At 49.4% G+C, this 17,310-nt stretch overlaps 9 protein-coding genes across 9 annotated transcripts in view; 5 read left to right on the forward strand and 4 right to left on the reverse strand.

The window, feature by feature from the left end:
* The window catches only part of Pmar_PMAR024037 (Craniofacial development protein, putative), a gene marked incomplete at both ends in the record, with an annotated part of 2,605 nt that extends 1,208 nt beyond the window's left edge, over positions 1 to 1,397 (reverse strand). Inside the window, one exon of the mRNA XM_002775771.1 lies at positions 176 to 1,397. Coding sequence (XP_002775817.1) covers positions 176 to 1,397 — 1,222 coding nt within the window. The remainder of the gene's footprint in view (positions 1 to 175) is intronic.
* Positions 1,398 to 4,005: 2,608 nt separating this feature from the next.
* Positions 4,006 to 7,422, reverse strand: Pmar_PMAR024038 (hypothetical protein; the record flags this gene model as incomplete). Its single annotated transcript, XM_002775772.1, has 9 exons — positions 4,006 to 4,106; positions 4,156 to 4,765; positions 4,855 to 5,069; positions 5,304 to 5,513; positions 5,735 to 5,847; positions 5,935 to 5,989; positions 6,442 to 6,527; positions 6,973 to 7,044; positions 7,313 to 7,422. 9 exons carry the CDS (start codon positions 7,420 to 7,422, stop codon positions 4,006 to 4,008), a joined length of 1,572 nt encoding a protein of 523 aa, XP_002775818.1.
* Positions 7,423 to 7,505: 83 nt separating this feature from the next.
* Positions 7,506 to 8,697, reverse strand: Pmar_PMAR024039 (Charged multivesicular body protein 2A, putative; the record flags this gene model as incomplete). The annotated part of the gene is made up of 7 exons (XM_002775773.1): positions 7,506 to 7,692; positions 7,754 to 7,885; positions 7,941 to 8,085; positions 8,131 to 8,223; positions 8,269 to 8,400; positions 8,452 to 8,532; positions 8,584 to 8,697. 7 exons carry the CDS (start codon positions 8,695 to 8,697, stop codon positions 7,622 to 7,624), a joined length of 768 nt encoding a protein of 255 aa, XP_002775819.1. The 3' UTR covers positions 7,506 to 7,621.
* Positions 8,698 to 8,813: 116 nt separating this feature from the next.
* Positions 8,814 to 9,875, forward strand: Pmar_PMAR024040 (Pb-reticulocyte binding protein, putative). Its single transcript, XM_002775774.1, has one exon. The coding sequence runs from the start codon at positions 9,103 to 9,105 to the stop codon at positions 9,823 to 9,825; it is 723 nt and encodes a 240-aa protein (XP_002775820.1). The 5' UTR covers positions 8,814 to 9,102; the 3' UTR covers positions 9,826 to 9,875.
* Positions 9,876 to 9,946: 71 nt separating this feature from the next.
* Pmar_PMAR024041 (conserved hypothetical protein) lies at positions 9,947 to 11,303 on the forward strand (the record flags this gene model as incomplete). The annotated part of the gene is made up of 8 exons (XM_002775775.1): positions 9,947 to 10,044; positions 10,096 to 10,165; positions 10,211 to 10,324; positions 10,383 to 10,532; positions 10,577 to 10,627; positions 10,675 to 10,863; positions 10,913 to 11,001; positions 11,052 to 11,303. 8 exons carry the CDS (start codon positions 9,947 to 9,949, stop codon positions 11,221 to 11,223), a joined length of 933 nt encoding a protein of 310 aa, XP_002775821.1. The 3' UTR covers positions 11,224 to 11,303.
* Positions 11,304 to 11,471: 168 nt separating this feature from the next.
* Positions 11,472 to 13,155, forward strand: Pmar_PMAR024042 (26S protease regulatory subunit 6B, putative; the record flags this gene model as incomplete). Its single annotated transcript, XM_002775776.1, has 11 exons — positions 11,472 to 11,557; positions 11,586 to 11,660; positions 11,713 to 12,105; positions 12,153 to 12,208; positions 12,252 to 12,347; positions 12,394 to 12,510; positions 12,554 to 12,633; positions 12,682 to 12,788; positions 12,837 to 12,958; positions 13,002 to 13,057; positions 13,099 to 13,155. 11 exons carry the CDS (start codon positions 11,472 to 11,474, stop codon positions 13,153 to 13,155), a joined length of 1,245 nt encoding a protein of 414 aa, XP_002775822.1.
* A 169-nt stretch (positions 13,156 to 13,324) lies between these two features.
* Pmar_PMAR024043 (hypothetical protein) lies at positions 13,325 to 14,280 on the forward strand (the record flags this gene model as incomplete). Its single annotated transcript, XM_002775777.1, has 1 exon — positions 13,325 to 14,280. One exon carries the CDS (start codon positions 13,325 to 13,327, stop codon positions 14,249 to 14,251), a length of 927 nt encoding a protein of 308 aa, XP_002775823.1. The 3' UTR covers positions 14,252 to 14,280.
* Positions 14,281 to 14,501: 221 nt separating this feature from the next.
* Positions 14,502 to 15,277, reverse strand: Pmar_PMAR024044 (40S ribosomal protein S16, putative). The gene is made up of 3 exons (XM_002775778.1): positions 15,128 to 15,277; positions 14,857 to 15,028; positions 14,502 to 14,789 (listed from the first exon to the last, which is right to left on the reverse strand). Exons 1-3 carry the CDS (start codon positions 15,251 to 15,253, stop codon positions 14,644 to 14,646), a joined length of 444 nt encoding a protein of 147 aa, XP_002775824.1. The 5' UTR covers positions 15,254 to 15,277; the 3' UTR covers positions 14,502 to 14,643.
* Positions 15,278 to 15,423: 146 nt separating this feature from the next.
* Positions 15,424 to 16,066, forward strand: Pmar_PMAR024045 (40S ribosomal protein S26-A, putative). The gene is made up of 3 exons (XM_002775779.1): positions 15,424 to 15,543; positions 15,710 to 15,826; positions 15,878 to 16,066. Exons 1-3 carry the CDS (start codon positions 15,448 to 15,450, stop codon positions 15,986 to 15,988), a joined length of 324 nt encoding a protein of 107 aa, XP_002775825.1. The 5' UTR covers positions 15,424 to 15,447; the 3' UTR covers positions 15,989 to 16,066.
* The last annotated feature ends 1,244 nt before the right edge of the window (positions 16,067 to 17,310 follow it).

A 17,310-nucleotide genomic window follows, 5' to 3' on the forward strand; every position in this document is an offset into this window, starting at 1 on the left:
TTTTTCACTACTGCAACCACGTTACTGCGAGCTTCGCGGTATGACTTGAAAGCTTCTGGCGTCTTCCTAGATAGGAATGCCTTCCATTTCAGTCTCTTCTCGCTAACTGCAGCTCCGACATGAGATGCAGAGAACCAGGGCTTTCCAGGACAAGATTTCACCCCATCCAGCTTACGCATGGAAGCTTGAAATGCATGGACTACGTCTGAGTAGGCACCATCCTGAGGACAAGTATGGATCATATCCATCTCGAACTCATGCTGGGCTTCCTTTTCGCGGACCTTCGCATTAAAAGCCCGTCTATCAACGATAGAACGTGAGGCTAGTTTCCGTCCTTGCAGACGCCGGGTGGGCCGACAAGTTGCTGTGTTACGAAATGAGAGTTCTAGTGCACAGTGATCAGATGACCCCATGACTGTCCGTCTCACACGAACATCCAGCACTTGTAGTTTCCTGTTGCTCCGGATCAGGAAGTGATCTAGCTGATGCCAGCACTTCTCTACCGGGCTATGCCACGTCCCAAGGTGAGTTTGGGGCTTGAGGAAATGACTCGCTGCATGGCCCATATGTGAGGCAGCAGCAAGCATGACTAGTCTCCATCCATTGTCATTGGTCTCCTCATAGGCATAAGCCTTGCCGAGGCCGTGGATCGGATCCCTTGCGAGATCTGAACCTAGCCTGGCGTTGAAGTCACCGCAGACAATTTCCGGACGTTCTAGTCTCACCACTTCTTCGACAGCATCCCAAAACTCATCTTTTTGACCCTGCGGCGCTACCTCTGTGGGAGCGTAGCACACAACAATGGTTATGCCACTGTTCAGCGTGATGTGAGCTATTCTGTTAGAAACAGATACCCACGACTGAACCCTGACATTGGGATGGACTAGGAAACCCACTCCACCGATTCCGCGTAGTGCAGGAGAGCTGTAGAGGATGTGGTCCCCTAGCGATTCTCCTTGCACTTCCTCTCGTAGTCGAGTTTCCTGTAGGGCGATTATTGGGACATCACTCCCGATCGCCTTCAAGGACTCAACGACTGCCAACCTGTTGGCGTATCCTAATTGAGAACGTACGTTCCAGGTGTACATGCGTATCACACTGGGGTCTACGTCCCTACAGAAGTACGACCCGGTGGATCCACCACTATGAGGACTGTAGTTCGCAGTAACTGAGGGTGTCCTACGCCTCTCAGAACTATCGCGATGTGCCCGGGTACGCTGGCGCTTGAGTCGACGCCTGGCAGCTCTTGCCGCCCGACGCCTCCTCAGGGCGTCTTGTGATCGCGTCCCCTGGCGTCGTCCTCTCCGCTTGCTGTCGGTCACCGCATCAGCTGTCGAAGAGACAGCGAGCGGCTCATCCGGTTCGCCACGTGAAGGCCGCGAGTCGGGGGAGGACATTTTGGGAGCCAAAAGATGAACCTTCTTTCAAGTGATGCTCAAAAACAATACACATTGTCCCATGGAAAATGGAGCTCTCTGTCTGGGCAGAGGTCCTCTGATCCTGGATCAATTTGTCGTATCTGGCAGAAGATATCATATCGGAGTTGGATATACGTAGTTCATGGCGCCATTTTGCCACCAGATAGTCTGCTGCGATCAGATAGATGATACATCATATATTAGGTGTGATGCTGTTTCTGCAATCGTAACCAGTAGCAGGCCTACTCTGCACCGAGCATCAGCTCGCTTATCAGCGAACACCACATTCCCATGTTGTCATGCTGACAACGTCCTACGAGTTCGCGACATCTTTGCGTTCAAACCTCAGTGATCTAGTCAAGCGTACTCCGGATATATTGGTCACACTGAATCTTACTTCCCTGAAGATTTATCAAGTGTGGATAATCAGTTAGGCCGTGTCGCGGTCCTAACGGGGCTATTCAGGGTGGCCCAGGGAAGGTAACCATGGATGCTCCCACAGCTGGAACAGTACTAGAGTGGTTGGCCGACGGGGATCTCGACGTGCTCAATGTGATTGTGCTTATCAGAAATAAGTTCGGAATTCTCCATCGTAGAATGTCGTTAGTTCGAGCTCTTGCCGTAGAGTCCATTCCGCGAGGTACGAACTCTGCAAACCGCTGACAAGTGACCGACCGAATGTCGTTGGGCGAACGAGCGGCCAACTACGTCGTGGCACGACGATCGTGCTGATCTAGCTCGGGTTATGCTGGTGGCCGAGACAATGGATGTGGGGTCACAAGGGACCGGTCATGACCCCGAAATGTACGCAGCTTGGTGTCGTCATGATGGCCGAAATACGCTCTGGGTATAAGGATTGCAGCTTGACGGAAGCAGCGGTTCTCGCTGAGTTGCCAAGGAAGCGATGCGCGAAATACGAAAGGAAATGCTCATAGAAATTCTAACCTGCCCCAGAGGGTCTCGAGTTACGCTGTTGTTCGCTCGCAGCCTGAAGAATGCAAACGGGCTCCTAGCAGTAGTGGTGTTCTTCCAAGTGATGCTCAAAAACAATAAATATTGCCCCCTGGAATATAAAATTCTCTGTCTGGACAGAGGATCAGTTTATGTCATATCTGACGGAAGATATCATATCGGGGTTGGACATACGCAGTTCAGGGCGCCATTCTGCCACCAGATAGTCTGCTGTGATCAGATAGATGATCTACCATCGATTAGACGTGATGCTGTTTCTGTAACCGTGACCAGTGGCAGGCCGACTCTGCACCGAGCATCAGCTCGCTTATCAGTGAACACCCCATTCTCATGTTGTCACACTGACAAGTTGTCAGTGGCAACGTCTTACTATTACGCGACATCTTTACGTTCAAACCTTCCAGTGGTCCAGTCAAGCGTACTCTGGATATATCGGCCACACTGAATCGTACTTCGCCAAAGATTTATCGAGTGTGGATAATCCGTTTGGCGGTATTGCGGTACTAACGAGCTATTCAAGGTGGCCCAGGAAAGGTAACTATGCATGTTCCTACAGATGGAACCGTACTAGAGAGGTTGACCGGCGGGGATCTCGACGTCACGTCAATGACGTGCTCTATGTGATTGTGCATAGCAGAAACAAGCTCGAGAATTCTCCACTGTAGAACATCGTTAGTTTGGGCTCTTGCCGTAGGGTCCATTCCGCCGTTGGGCGAACGAGCGGCCAACTATGTCGTTCATGTCAAGAACTTCTTGATAAGGACTACACCTTTTCCCGTACAAGTTTGACAGATGCACATGCAACTATGTCAGTGTCACATCCAAAATTGACAATACCGTATTGTCAATACGTATTCATGTTTGACATAAGCGCGAAATATCGGGTGCAACTTTGAAAATATACATTCATCTTTGGCACTGTGCCAATGGCCACCTTCGGTTTGTTGGGTCCAAGTTTGAAAGTACATATCCAACTTTGACATACCCTCGATTTATTGAGTCCAAGATTGACACTATCTCATCCAAGAATGACAATACGCGCCCAACTTTGACAATACACATCTAAGTTTGACAGTTTGAGACACTCCCCTTTTCTTATTAAGAAAAGAGAAGAAGAACAGTATGCGAGTAAGACAGGAAGTGTTTACCTTAGAGCAATGGAAGAATTTTTGCATATTAAAATAGCACTACATCAAGTGGAAAACTTGTCGCAGAGGCAGGTCCGCTTGTTGAAGGATGATGTATCTTTTGGCATGCAGGCTTGAAAACTCATATAAGTCTCTCTGGGTTCAGCGAATTGAGGGGTGTCTCCAATGAGTTCCACATCATATAGCATCGATACCGTTGGCAAGTCCCGCGCCTGTAGCCGTAAGCGGACAATCCCGTTGGACTCATCAGTCGTTCGACGTATAGTCGGAGTGAATTCAGGAGAAAGCTCGAGATCGAGGCAAGCTGATCCTGGTGAGTGTTGAGAATTGATGAAGGAGATGATGTGCTCAATAATACCGTGGGGGACACTTGAAGACTCTTCCCCCCATTCTACGGAACAAGGAGAAGCTCTGAAAGAAAAGGAACAACCCTGGAGATAGCAACACTGAAGTCATATAACACTGCTTTACTTTGTTGGTATGCCCATCTGCCGAGGACCCCTGTCTGGTACCTTCGTTGTGAATATGTTCCGGATAGAAACGTCGCAGTTGGGTGATTCCCGCCGACCTGAACAGAAACCAACAAATTCGACAGCGGTGATTCGTCTACTAACTACAGCTAACTGGCAGGATCTCTCCGTCCATGAGGGCCAGGACTGTGTTATGAAGATCGATACTTGTGATCAAAGCAAGCTCGTTATATGAGAGAACTTGATGCACATCAGGGGGGAACTCCTGATTGGATAGAATTATGGCCAAGGGTGAGTATCTCTCGTTGGCAGCAGCCTTATGACCAGCCCACTGGTTGCCATGATCGCTCATAACAATTGTAGTATGCCGTTGACCCAACCTAGTGTAGAAGTCATCCTGCCACTCGAGGTATTCAACAAGCTCATCATCCCAACCAACACCATACAGTTGATCGCCTTGATGGTTGCCCATCATATACAACTGTTGGAAGAGGCGGACACCTTCCCTCCCCTCATACGCCATGGCGACACTCTTCCCGACGGGAAGGCAGTACTCCTCTTGACGAAGATTGCCGGTACATTCGAGAACAGTCTTTCCTTCATATATCTTTGACAGTCCAACGACTTTATCCTCCAGAGCATTCAAATAGTGATGGGGGCCGAGTTGACCATCCTTCCAATTGTAAGCGAGTAAATTGAATCCATGGATACCGGAACATACAGCAGATATCATACCAGCCTCCCTTGCATATTGCGCCTGATACAGACGGGTATATCAATGGAGAAGCATGGCTCAGGAGACAACGAAAGATGCCATAAACCCTGAATCCAACCCTGTACACCTACCAGGCCTTTCGTCCTCCCATCATTCGTAGCAATTTCCATGAGAGGCGTCAACGGGTTAAAATAACCGATTTGGAAAGATGTCATGGCCAGCATAGTAAATTTACCAGTCCCGATATATCCACCCATCACATAACCCTCCCGAGCAGCTCGTTTACCTTCAACGTATTCTCTAGTTTTTTGAAAAGTTCTCATGAAGTGGGCTCGGCTGATGGCATCTATTATAATCAACGTCACGTGGTCGGTGTTATATGCAGCTCTATTTCGTCCCTCATGGGACGCTGGCTGAAAAGCGGCCCCAAAGACGCCGCTGAGAGCAAGAGTCGCTTCACGCCGGGTTACTGACTTGTGAGCTGCTTTGCTGGGTATGCGTCGCAAGTGGAAGATAGTCCATTCGACGGTGGTCGAACAGTTATGAAGTATAAGCGCATCATGAGTTAGCTGGAAATAACCTCCATGGAGATTCATCTTTGACCGAGGCTTCTGATTCGGATACTCCACCTCTTCCGATGAGAGTACTCGTGGGTACTCGTCTAGAGCGTAGAAATCAGTCGAACACCCGGTAGATGCCTCCTTCGGGAGGTGGCAAAGTCCAGTATCCTCATCGCAGATGTTATTGAGAGGATGTGTCGAGTTGGCTAGTACGAAGTGATATGCAGCACCTGAAGCATATGAGCAGGTAATACTCCGATGAACAGCTAGGAGTCTGCCTGAGGGAGTGACAGAGGTTTCCGTTCGTAATCGTAGGCTAATTACGAGTGCGAGCTCTAGGCGTCCGCTCCCCAATTTGGAGGTGGGGTACTAAAGGGCCTCTAGCTGAGGCTACTGACTCGAGCCACTAGTCGACCCCGAAGCTGGTGAATAACGGATGCTAGTCTTCTACCTCTGCTATCCTTCGGCGGGCAGTGTTGCACTTGATAGGCATCCACATCCCACGAGGAAAAGTCCTCTCGTATCGGCCTTGGGGAGCACTGATGGAGGCTTCCGATCGCCCACCTGAACAGATAGGACTCATAGTGACTACATGTAGTCAAGAGAAGAGACTGGATCGAAATGAAGAACTCATATCGCATCCCTCCTTACTCGCCAGAGAAGAGCTGTTTGTTATCGGCAACCGAGGGGGAATCGCGACTGGAAGCTAAAACATGAGAACCTATATCCACTGTACCACCTGGGAGAGTACTTGGTGATGGAACTGTTCCTAGATGCATAGCCATACTCCACGATATCGTGGTCCCCAGGGCAACGATGATGACCGGTGGAAGCCACGAGAGGATTCTGTGTCTAACTCGACGTTCTCCTGCCATGTTAAAAAAACTTCAAGTGTAATAATCGCTCCGCTCGCTCGAGGAAGATCCCCTTTCTTTCCTCCATCATCTCGATCAATAGACGCGAGACCATGGACTTGGCTCAGGGCAGACTAGAAGAAGCTCTGCACTACTGATAACCCAAAACCGTAGTTTGAAATAGGTATATAGAGACGACAGTATACACTCACTTGTTTAGTTCTCATACACACAAGATATAACATGAATATTCAAGTAGTTAAGGACATTGCCAACGTGAATACTTTTTGTGTTTTATTATCACCAACTCCGCACGCTGCACAGCACTTGACGCCTTGTCTCCCATTCCTGACAGGCTCCGTCCTGGGCCGACTACCTAGCTTCACGTACCTGATGTTCGATGTAGATTTGCGACCGCGACCTTTTCTAAGCATACTCATTTCGTCATCGCTTCTACTCTATCCGCTTCACTCACTAAAACGGTCGTCAAGTCATTGATTGTCCCCCGCCCCCTAGCACCCTCCTAGATGTATCCACAAGGAGCCGTGAGCCACGATGGCCTCATATCCCGGGCGATGAGGTCGCCGAGTTATGATGCCTGCCTACAACACGATTGTATCATCTCGTTTTCATCGATATGAGCCTTGCTCAGGTTTATGATGAATCTCGCGCCGGGCGGAATGCTACTGGAATGACCTCAATAGATGCCCAAGTAGACGTGTCGAAGTTGAAGGAGTGGAAGTCATCATCAAGCCAGCTGTATTCTGAATAACCACAAAAACATACCTAAAAGGTCGACTAACGAGCCATACGTAGTGGTATACTATTTCCCTACGTATGTTTCCTTATAACGGCACCGTTGTTCTCACGCCCTGCCGGAGTGTCTCCGCGAGAATGAACATTAGACCTGAATGATACTGAGTACCCCTACTCATCTCAGCTACCACAAAGTCTAGTGTTGAGATAAAGCTTGAATAGGACATTCGGACCTCCACTGGCACGATTATTTCCTCATATGTACAAGGCCCCGTTACGAACCACACTAGCCGTGCCTGAATCACCCCCAGGCAGTTACATTGACTTCTCACCAATACAACTGTACAGGAAGCCATCACCTTACTACTGCACTAGAGAAAGGAAGGTATAGTGCGAGTTAGTAGAAGGGGATGTCTCACAACAACCCGCCGCTGAAGGAGCTCCTCCTAGGTATCGGAGTCAGAGGGTCTAGCAACGATGCACCCAGCACCTTGAGACGATCTACAGGAGCTCCTGCGCCGGAGTCCATGCAGGAGAAATCATACTAGGGCTGATAGAACAAGTCGATAGCCGCAACACAAGAAGGTGCACATGATAACATGCTGAGTAGAAATGAGGGTGATGCAAATATTGTTGCTGATTATCAGAAGGCTCCAATCTAGATGGGAGGGGTTACAGTGGTTCCTCCTGAACTTCTACAGAATTGCACAGCTACCCTCACGTGATCGTCATCGCTTCAATGCATTGAGTCTACTCTCTAGATCGTTCTCTGGAGGTGGTGGAGGGGAAGGAGGATCTCCTAAAGAAGCGAATTATGTCAATACCCAGTCCTAGTCAGAGCCTAGTTGCACCCCTACTACCACCGTCACCGTTGCCTCTGTTATTCTCCTTATTGTCCTGTCTTCCACTAGTCCTACCAGAAGCGGTAGCCGCACCCTCAGCCACAGCCTGTTGCTGAGTTTTCTTGCCAACACCCACTGAAGCCTTCTGACCTATACCAAAATGCATCATGATGGGATCGAACCTGGGATCTGATGGAATTGTTACCCGCCGGTAATGCTGATCCTGGAGCGTTAGCCAAGACCTCGTTCATATCAACACCAATCTCTTCCAACACCTGGCCAACAATGGCCTCCTCCTCTTCCTCATCTCCGACTTCACCAAGGACATCGTCAATAGTGTCACCCATGACCTGTACGAGTATATCCGACTTCTGACTTCCTGACCCTACTACTACCTCTTCAGTCAAGCCCATCTTCTCAGTCTCCTCCTGGAACTCCTGCATTATCTTCTGCAGTTGGGGTAGATTAAGTTGTTTGTTCATACGAGCCTAGAGATTAGATTGTACCCCTCTACCTCGGGATGATAGTACTACCATAGCCTGTGTGCAGCCCTTCATACTCCGCGCCATTGCCTCTGTTGATTTAACGGTCTGCATCCTCAAGCTAACCCCTTGTAGATGTGACTTCATTTCCATAAACTTCGACTCGTATCGACGAGTCCTGACCTGGCCACCAACACTGGCAACCTTTTTCCCATAGGACCAACGCAATCGTACCAAGTCCTTAGCCATGATCTTCACTGGCCCCATCTGGTTCTTTTTAGCAGCTTGCTTGATATCGGTAATTAATTTTTGTTCCTAAAATGCCCCCCAAGATGCCCTACACCATAACAAGTCTCCTGCCAGTACATTCCTTTGCAGTCCCATCCTCTCCCGATCGAGCTCCCTAACGGCCCGGTTTATCATGCGCTTATTAGCGCGCATCTGTTCCTCCAAGGTCAGCTTACTGGGCTGATTCCCCATACTTGTACGAAAGGAGCAATCAATCACTGTGTTTAAAGTGAATCTTGCGAGCATCGTCCGTTTCGCTCCGCTGAGAAAATACGCGCGCGCCCGCGGTAGCAACAAGCAAGCAGTCGGTGGTGACAGTTACGGAACGGGCCCATCACGATAGGTCCATCTCAGCGCGATGAACTGCATAGGGAGATGCATGACGTTATAGGCTATCGACTTGAGGTAAAAGGTGAGGTCACGCTAGGTCGGTTCATCGTCTTCGTACTCCTATCCATGGGCAGTTTTCAGGCGTACCCATGTGAGCTCATTCTCGTTAGGTGAGGTTGGATTTTGCGTCTTGCGATAGGAGGCTGAGCGGGCCCGAGCTTCCTCGGTGTACTCGATGATCATACTAGTTTTAGTTCTCTTTGGGATATGTCCAACATTCGAAGTCTGTTCGACTCGGACGATGGTCAGCAGCATGACAACGACCCTAATGCAACCAGCTCCTTCACTGGGGGAGAGAAGTCAGGTCTGGCCGTCTTCAATCCTCCCGAGCCTGGTCAGAAGCCTCCAGACAACCGTTTCATTGTCACTGTCTATCGTAACGGCTTCCAAGTGAATGGGGGTCCTTTCAGAGATACATCCATACCGGAGAATGCCCGGGCCTTGCAGGATATGCGTCAGGGCATCGCTCCGCTAGAGATTCAGGAGGCAGTGGTGGCATCTGGTCAGAACATGCGTGAGGTTCAAGTGATGGTGAATCAGAAGGACGAGGATTACACTGGCCCTACTACTGAGGCTACTACCAATAGTGACGACCATGGTGGTCTATTCGCTGGTCATGGTCAGACTTTGGGTGGTAGTGCTGGTCCTAAGGTAGAGACTCACACTGGCACTACAGTGGATTTGGACAACTCGAAGCCTCTAGCTACTATCCAGTTCCGCTTCCCTGATGGCCAACGGAAGGTACAGAAGTTCAACCTGGATTCTCATAGAGTCTCGGATGTGGTAGCCTTCGCTGCCTCCTGCATCGGAGCTGACTCTACCGCTCTAACACTGGCATGCGGCTTTCCTCCTAAGCCACTGACTGATCTCAGTCTTACTGTTCGTGAGGCAGGGCTTGATGGTTCCGCGGTTACCGTGAAGCTGAATTGAATGATATGATATCTAACTTTGTGACTAACATAATCGTTTGTACCATTTCGTGGATAAATGGATGCGTCTAGTTTTGGTGGCTACTGCTAATGTACTCTCTTGTAGTGCAACCACTTACCTTATGTCTGTTGATCACTCTACCAAGCGTAACATCCAGCTGCCCGACTCTCCTGATGAGTGTTTCGGCGTTGGCATCAAGGTCATACAGAATGCCTACATGTAGGTCGAGAGAAGTCATCTTCTTCTACTACCCAATGGGGACTACTGCAGGTCGAAGATGCAGTCCTTGGAGCACGATGTCCGTGCACAGCGATTGAGTCTTGATCAAGAGAAGGCTGCTGTAAGTCACTACATCTTCCTCTCGCTGTCCAGTCCCTTGCCGTAGCACATGCAAACCATGAAGAGGGCTAATACTTTGGACGTGGAGCTGATCGACTCGCGGGAACAGTGCAAGAAGTTGCAGGAGGAGAATAGGAATCTTATTCAAAACCTGAGGGCCGTGAGATTATTTCCTTGTGGTTCACGCTTGGTCGAAGGACCTGTTCTAATCCTCTTAGCAAAACCAGCAGTTGGAGCAGTTCGAGCGACTCAAGCAGACTCTAGTTGGCGGCTTGGACTCTTTCCAGAGTGAATTTTCCAGGGTGAACGATGGTGACACTAATGGGTATGCGGACACGAGGTTCCTCAGGAGAGAGAGCTTCCTTCAAGTGAGTCAATCCTATTGGTTGTTGGTTACCTATGGTAATCTCAGGGTATCGCCCCTATGGCTGCCTCCGCGGCCCCGCCACCTATGTGCACTACTGTAAGTGGAGTGTGGAGACTCCCAGGCTATTATCTGTGTGTTCTCAGCCGGTGGCTTCAGCGAGTGTGTACGGCAGCTTCAACAATTCTAATCAGCATAATGGCAGTCAGTTCGGTGGCCTCTCTAATCCAGGAGCCTTCCCCAACACTATGCCCTCAACCTCCAATACCTCCCCTGTTAATAACAGTACTTCATCGATATCGGGTATTGGCCTGCTGCAGCAGAAGACCCAAGATGTGAGAATCCTCTCTTCTTTATTCCTCTAAAGTTATCTATCATTTTCAGAGTACTATGAGGGATGTGAGCGGAGATAGTGCTGGAGGCCGTGCTAGTGCCGTCGATGGTAAAAGCTTCTTCAAGATGGCTAGGTCCAGGTAGACTACGACTGAGTTCCGCTCTTTGTTAGTATAAGGTCGTCCTCTAGATTGTCTAATGACACCTTCGATAAGTTCTTGGCGAGCATCAAGCGCCTCAATGCCCAGGAGCAGAGCACTGATGAGACTCTTGCTGATGTGAAGAAGATCTTTGACCAGGAGGGGGAAGGATATGATGATCTGTATTCGGACTTCGCTGCTCTGCTACATAGGCGTGATTAAAGATGGCAGACCATGGTGAATTAATTATATCATTATTATTCATGACGGAACTATGACTACGTCTCGACAGACAACAGCACGTGCACGAGCTATTGAGGTATCGATGTGCTTCTTGTTGCGTTTGGAGGTGGGGGTCTTGGGGGAAGGATATGTTCTAGAGTGGGCCATTGGTAGTGGCAACGTACTTCCAGAGGGTGCTCCGTTTGGTATTGCTGTCAGGGTGTATCAGTTGTCGGCAATCACCCACAATGTCAGCGGCAATGGTAGCCGCTCGGACGCCTTTTGCTACAGGCGACTGTATACAAGCTATGGGCACCAGCAATGATATTGATATGTATGTATCGATCTGTGTTGTTGTACAGCGAGACCATGCGCGATAGGTACCGGCGTTTTAAGGAGTTGCAGAAGCAGCTAGAGCAGTTAGATATCCAGGAAGAGTAGACTGCCATCTTCTCTGTCTCGCGCCGCTGTAACATTGGCCTGTGTTAGGTACATCAAATATGAGACTAAAAACTTGAAGAGGGAGATGGTTCGGGCCAGAGAGGAGATTCAGAGAGTCCGTTCAGTCCCTCTGGTCATAGGGCAGTTCTCTGAGATCATTGATGCTGAGCACGGCATCATACAGAGCTCACAGGGCTCTAGTGACTATGTCCGGATCCTCTCCACCATCAATAGGGAGGACCTCAAGCCAGGATGCTCTGTCGCCTTACATCGACATTCACATGCTGTTGTGGAAATACTACCGCCCGAGGCCGACTCTACTGTGCAGTCGGCTGCTATGACGGAGAAACCCGATGTGACTTATGCTGATATAGGAGGTTTGGATATACAGAAACAGGAGATCAGAGAGGCGGTGGAGCTGCCATTAGTGCAGAAGGACCTGTAAGGGAATGCAAGGCTACCAGCCGAGTACAAGAATCCTTCTGTAGGTATGCTCAGATTGGTATCGATCCTCCTAGTGGTGTTTTGCTGTATGGTCCTCCTGGTAAGCTTGCAAGTGGTGGGGTCTTAACATGATGTTCCGGTAGGTACCGGTAAAACTATGTTAGCTAAGGCTGTGGCCAATCATACTACCGCCACCTTCATCAGGATGGTCGGCTCAGAGTTTGTTCAGAAATACCTAGGTAGTTACGTATTCGCTTTGCTATCATACATGGGCGTTATGCTCAGGCGAGGGTCCACGGATGGTGAGGGACGTATTCCGTTTGGCTCGAGAGCAGGCCCCTTCTATCGTCTTCATCGATGAGATTGATTCCATTGCCACTAAGCGATTTGATGCCCAGACGGGTGAGCCATCATTCTCACATCATGGTCAGCGGTCCACCGACAGGTGCCGACAGAGAGGTTCAGCGTATCCTATTGGAGTTGCTCAATCAGATGGATGGCTTCGATCAAGACACTACTGTGAAGGTAGTCATGACCGAATATACGTGGGGAGTAGTCGTAGGCATGTTGTAGGTTATTATGGCGACCAACCGTGCGGATACACTAGACCCGGCACTGTTACGTCCTGGTCGGCTCGATAGGAAGATCGAGTTCCCACTACCTGACAGGAGGCAGCGGAGGTAGTCTTCCCAGAGCTTTTACGGTACTGCTCTATTGATACCTATTAGGCTTATCTTCCAAACTATTACGGGGAAGATGAACCTTTCTGAAGATGTCGATCTCGAGGACTTTGTATCAAGACCGGAGAAGATATCTGCCGCCGACATAGCGGCAATATGTCAAGAAGCAGGCAAGGACTCTATAGAGGGTCATTGGATGAACCGATCGATTAGGTATGCAAGCTGTGAGGAGGAATCGTTATGTGGTGACGCAGAAGGACTTTGAGAAGGTGAGCCTACTCCTACTGCTTCCCTGGTGACCTTTTGTTAGGGCTGGAAGGAGCATGTCCGCAAGAAGGATCGTGACTTTGAATTCTACGCTTTGTAGAGGGGGATTGTTTCTGCCTGTAGCTGCTGATGATGCTGATGATGATGATCGCACTACACCAGGGGTAGTATTGGTGAGCTCCCGTCATATTTCGTGGATATACTCATTAATGTAAAACAGCTTTGAGTTAACTTGAATACCAGGGTAGCATACAGTGGTATTGATGTAAATGGCCAATAATCAAAATGCTCTACATCGGAGGACTCCCCTAGCGAGGCTAGTACCGAGTCAACCTGAGTCGGCTGCTGAGCCTTGGCGGTCCCCTCTGCAATACACAGACACTGTTTTTGTGCATCCTCTGGAGCATCCTATGAACCAACTTTTTGAAGGGGTTTTCAAGTGCCCTCTTTGTACGACGGCATCGTTTCTACCGTGTGGGTTTAGGAGCCTGCAGAAGCATTACTTCAAGGATCACTTCTCGAAAAGAGTCAACCTTGGTGCCGTCACTAGCTTTCCCTGTCGCTGTGAACGTGGCGGCAAACCTGAGCGGATACTCCCTCAGCGGCGAGCACGATCAGCGAGTGGAAGCTCTACCCCTCTCTCTGGGCGACCATCATGGCCAGCAACAGGCTCGGCCTCCCCGAGTGCTGAATCGACTCGTCGGTACAGCCCAACTGAATCAGCGCGATTCTTCAGACGGCAACGACGAACACCTGACGCCTTCGAGGAGGCAGTTGGGTATCACTATCATTGCCCGTGGTGTGAACACTCGTGTAGCGGTACTGCTAGTGAGATAATCGGGCACGTAAGGGTGGCCCATGGGGTAAGGGCGACTTCCTCGGACAGTGATCGATGCTCTGGTACGAGGGAACAAGAGGTGACACTAGAGGACCCCCTATCACCAGCGGAGGTGTGTGGTCCTAGTGACGAAGGTTGTGCTAAGAAGGTCCGCTTCAACAACCAAGTGAGGGTTAGATTGATGGATTCCGACGCGTCTAGAGTGGAGAAGCTTGGTAGCATCCTCGGTAATGATCCAAGCAAGGAAGTCTTCGCCAGAGGTTGGCTCAGTGCCGCTGTTGAGTCCGTTGTGGACACCGGTGGGATCTCTGACAAAGCTGATACGCCCGGTCAATCAAACACCGCCATGAACGACTGATTGTATAAGTACGTGTTTAGTGATATTCACAATTTTTGAACATTTGCATTATTTAGTCTGACCCATCCGACCTTGCGTGCATCATGAAGTGTCACAACAACTTGTTTTACTCAATCCTTCGAAGATTGTAGGTATGCCCATAGCGGTTCGGCAAAAGCATTCCTAAGCACAGTCGGAGCGGATAATCCCAAATTATAAGTCAATTCTATCTTCTCGGTCAGTGATTACTAACACAAAACAGAAAATTATTGTCCGGTCGTAACTGCTGCTGTTAAACGTCGTGGGTACCATCGAACCAGCTAGCATTCACAGTCACCTTCGAAAATGTTAACCAACAGATGCAACAATAACTACTATGTACAGTAGCAAAGGCAACAAAGCAGGTAGAGCATTTATCGATAGGATTTCTGGAAGCGTGCGCGGGCGGAATGGCCACCGAACTTCTTGGGCTCGCAACGACGGGGATCAGCAACGAGGAGGGAACGGTCATAGGCGATCAGGATGTCACGGATCTCGTTCTTGGAAACCTCATCGATGTCTACAACAAAATACAAATGAATGGAAATGCAAAATAGGTTCAAAAGCAACCCTTTCGAGATTATTACACTTCTGGTAGTAAGAGACGATTCCCTTGGCGATGGCCTGACGGATGGCGTAGATCTGGGAAGTGTAACCACCACCACGAACGCGGACACGGACGTCTATGTTCTGGAAGCGATCAGCACCGAGGAGGAGGATGGGCTCCATAGCCTTCACACGAAGGGTAGGAGGGTTCACCTAATGACAATGCTCTACATACCAATCCACCCAAAATTGACCACAAACGATCGATTCAATAACGATGTCCTACACCAAGAGAACCCGTTTGATAATTACCTGATCCAAGGGCATACCATTGACACGGATCATACCCTTGCCAGTAGAGACAAGGGCGACGGCAACAGCGTTCTTCTTGCGGCCAAAGGTTTGGCAGCGCTCCTCCTTTACAGCGTTGTAAGACATATCCTACGACGGGCGGACAGCAACCGGGAAGGCAAGAGTGACCAAAAGGAAAGGACTCGCTCGCCCATACGATCTATCCAAGGATAGCGTGAATTTTTGGAAGTCTAAAATCTCGCTCGCCCAGATGATCGATAAAGTTGCAGCGAGCCCTTGAAAGGCCCTAGATCAGCCCCTACCTCCGATCGAGACTCAGCATGCCTACTAAGCGTCGTAATAACGGACGTTCTAAGCACGGACGCGGCCATACCTGCATCTTGAGGTGCTCCAACTGTGCCAGGGCCGTCCCTAAGGTATTAATTTGGACTATGGGGTTGTTGTTGTTGTTGATAAGTGCGTATGGTAATGCTTCTCATCTTGAATGCTTTCACCATGGATTGCCACTCTAGGAAGTGGTGAATTGCCAGTGGAATGAGCTTACTATGTATGATCGAGGGATCTCATCCTTATTGTGTTTAGGATAAGGCCATCAAGCGCTTCAATGTGAGGAACATCGTCGATGCCTCTTCCCAGAGGGATATCCGCGAGGCCTCTGTCTACCAGTCTTACGCCCTCCCTAAGCTTTTCATCAAGCAGGTAAGGATCACCTCACAGCCTCCTTTGTAGATATGAGTTGCTCTCTGGCAGGTGTACTGCGTTTCCTGCGCTATTCACGCTCGTGTCGTTCGTGTGCGTTCCGCCGAGAACCGTCGCGTCCGTGAGGCCCCTCCTCGCCGCGGTGCTCCCCAGAGGAACTAAACTGCTGACGTGGCAGTTTGATGGTTGTTGGAAGAGCTCTACTGAGTAGTCGGCTGCTGAGGCTACGGGACTTTGCACAATTTACGCGAGTTGTGTTGGGTTACGTATGGGGGATCGCGGCTTGTCAACTGTTCATCCCGATAGAAGGATATGCTCTGGAGTAAACTCGCTTTAGGATGAGACTTCTTGTGTCGGAAGTGTATCATTGGAGCTTCACTCGTTTTACGTGAAGTGGCGTAAAACTCGGTGAAAAGCGCGATATTCGCAGCCTGTAGTAGTCGTAAAATATGTTTTTCACTAGCGTTGTTATCACCAGAGTGAAACTCCATTGTTGCATCACAATCTATATTGAGAGCATAGGGTGTGGTCTTGTACAACGTCGAACTGTGTTCATGGACAGTTCATCGTCATAGTCTATAAGAGGTCTCCAGCATCCATTGTGGATAAGTGTTTACAGGCCTCCTTTTGATTGTGTAGTTGTAATCGTAACCGAACTTCTTCTTTGTGTTTCAGGGTCTTGATTGGTAGGTTTCATCATGTTCGCAAAGAAGTGGTATCTTCTCTAGCTCGGCTGGGTCTTGTATGCCCCATGGCTGTTCGGTGTGGTAAGAAGCGTCCATAAAGTAATCTAGTTTGGTCTAGGGTTATTTGCTGTTTAGCGTTTCTACGTTGACGATGTCGTATTTGTTTCAGCGTAGAGTTTGCACTATTGCTTGGCTCTAGACAATAATAAAGTTTGGAATCTAATTGCGGGTTATGAATGATGGGAAGGATGAGCCGGGCAGTGAGCGAAACTACGATCAATCATAAGACACACTGAGGTGGTAGTGGCGTACCCAGTGTGGTCATTGGTGATTTCAACTGGGACGCTGTGGTGTCGCACCATCACCCATCAGAGGCTTGTTCCGCATAGTGGCAGCTCACTGTAGGCTTTCACTCCACATAGTTGTTCGCTCGTCTAGTCACATGGCCCTGCCGTCTCTTGTTCTCCTTAGAGTAGAGTTTGCTAGGATATCGGATATGGGTGGTGATAGTACGAGTATGGGACGCATCTGTTAGGATATGTAACAAAAGAACATACATGCATTGTCTCCCCCCCGATGGCATATGGTTCGAGCCTGGTCCAAGACCACCTTCATGGGTATCAGAGTGAGTCGAGTATGCGGTCTTCGTTTTTTATGAGGGGGAGCATTGCAAAGTTGGCCATGTTCATTGATGGGATTATTCAGGCTTGTTTGGATATGGGCCTAGCCCTACTCTTCTGAAACCACCCTCTAGTTATGCCCTCAACATCTTCTTCGGCCTCACCAGTAGAAGTCGTA

Source organism: Perkinsus marinus (genome assembly GCF_000006405.1).
Source record: "Perkinsus marinus ATCC 50983 genomic scaffold scf_1104296955314, whole genome shotgun sequence".
Lineage (NCBI taxonomy): Eukaryota > Perkinsozoa > Perkinsida > Perkinsidae > Perkinsus > Perkinsus marinus.

What these genes read in the sequence shown, in the direction of transcription:
- Pmar_PMAR024040 (XM_002775774.1), top strand. Translation starts at nt 9,103, where the DNA reads ATGTCCAACATTCGAAGTCTGTTCGACTCGGACGATGGTCAGCAGCAT.
- Pmar_PMAR024045 (XM_002775779.1), top strand. Translation starts at nt 15,448, where the DNA reads ATGCCTACTAAGCGTCGTAATAACGGACGTTCTAAGCACGGACGCGGC. An exon ending in GTGCCAGGGCCGTCCCTAAG is followed by an intron (nt 15,544 to 15,709) that starts GTATTAATTTGG and finishes TATTGTGTTTAG; the next exon opens with GATAAGGCCATCAAGCGCTT. An exon ending in CTAAGCTTTTCATCAAGCAG is followed by an intron (nt 15,827 to 15,877) that starts GTAAGGATCACC and finishes GCTCTCTGGCAG; the next exon opens with GTGTACTGCGTTTCCTGCGC.
- Pmar_PMAR024044 (XM_002775778.1), bottom strand. Translation starts at nt 15,253, where the DNA reads ATGTCTTACAACGCTGTAAAGGAGGAGCGCTGCCAAACCTTTGGCCGC. An exon ending in ATGGTATGCCCTTGGATCAG is followed by an intron (nt 15,029 to 15,127) that starts GTAATTATCAAA and finishes CATTGTCATTAG; the next exon opens with GTGAACCCTCCTACCCTTCG. An exon ending in CGTCTCTTACTACCAGAAGT is followed by an intron (nt 14,790 to 14,856) that starts GTAATAATCTCG and finishes ATTTTGTTGTAG; the next exon opens with ACATCGATGAGGTTTCCAAG.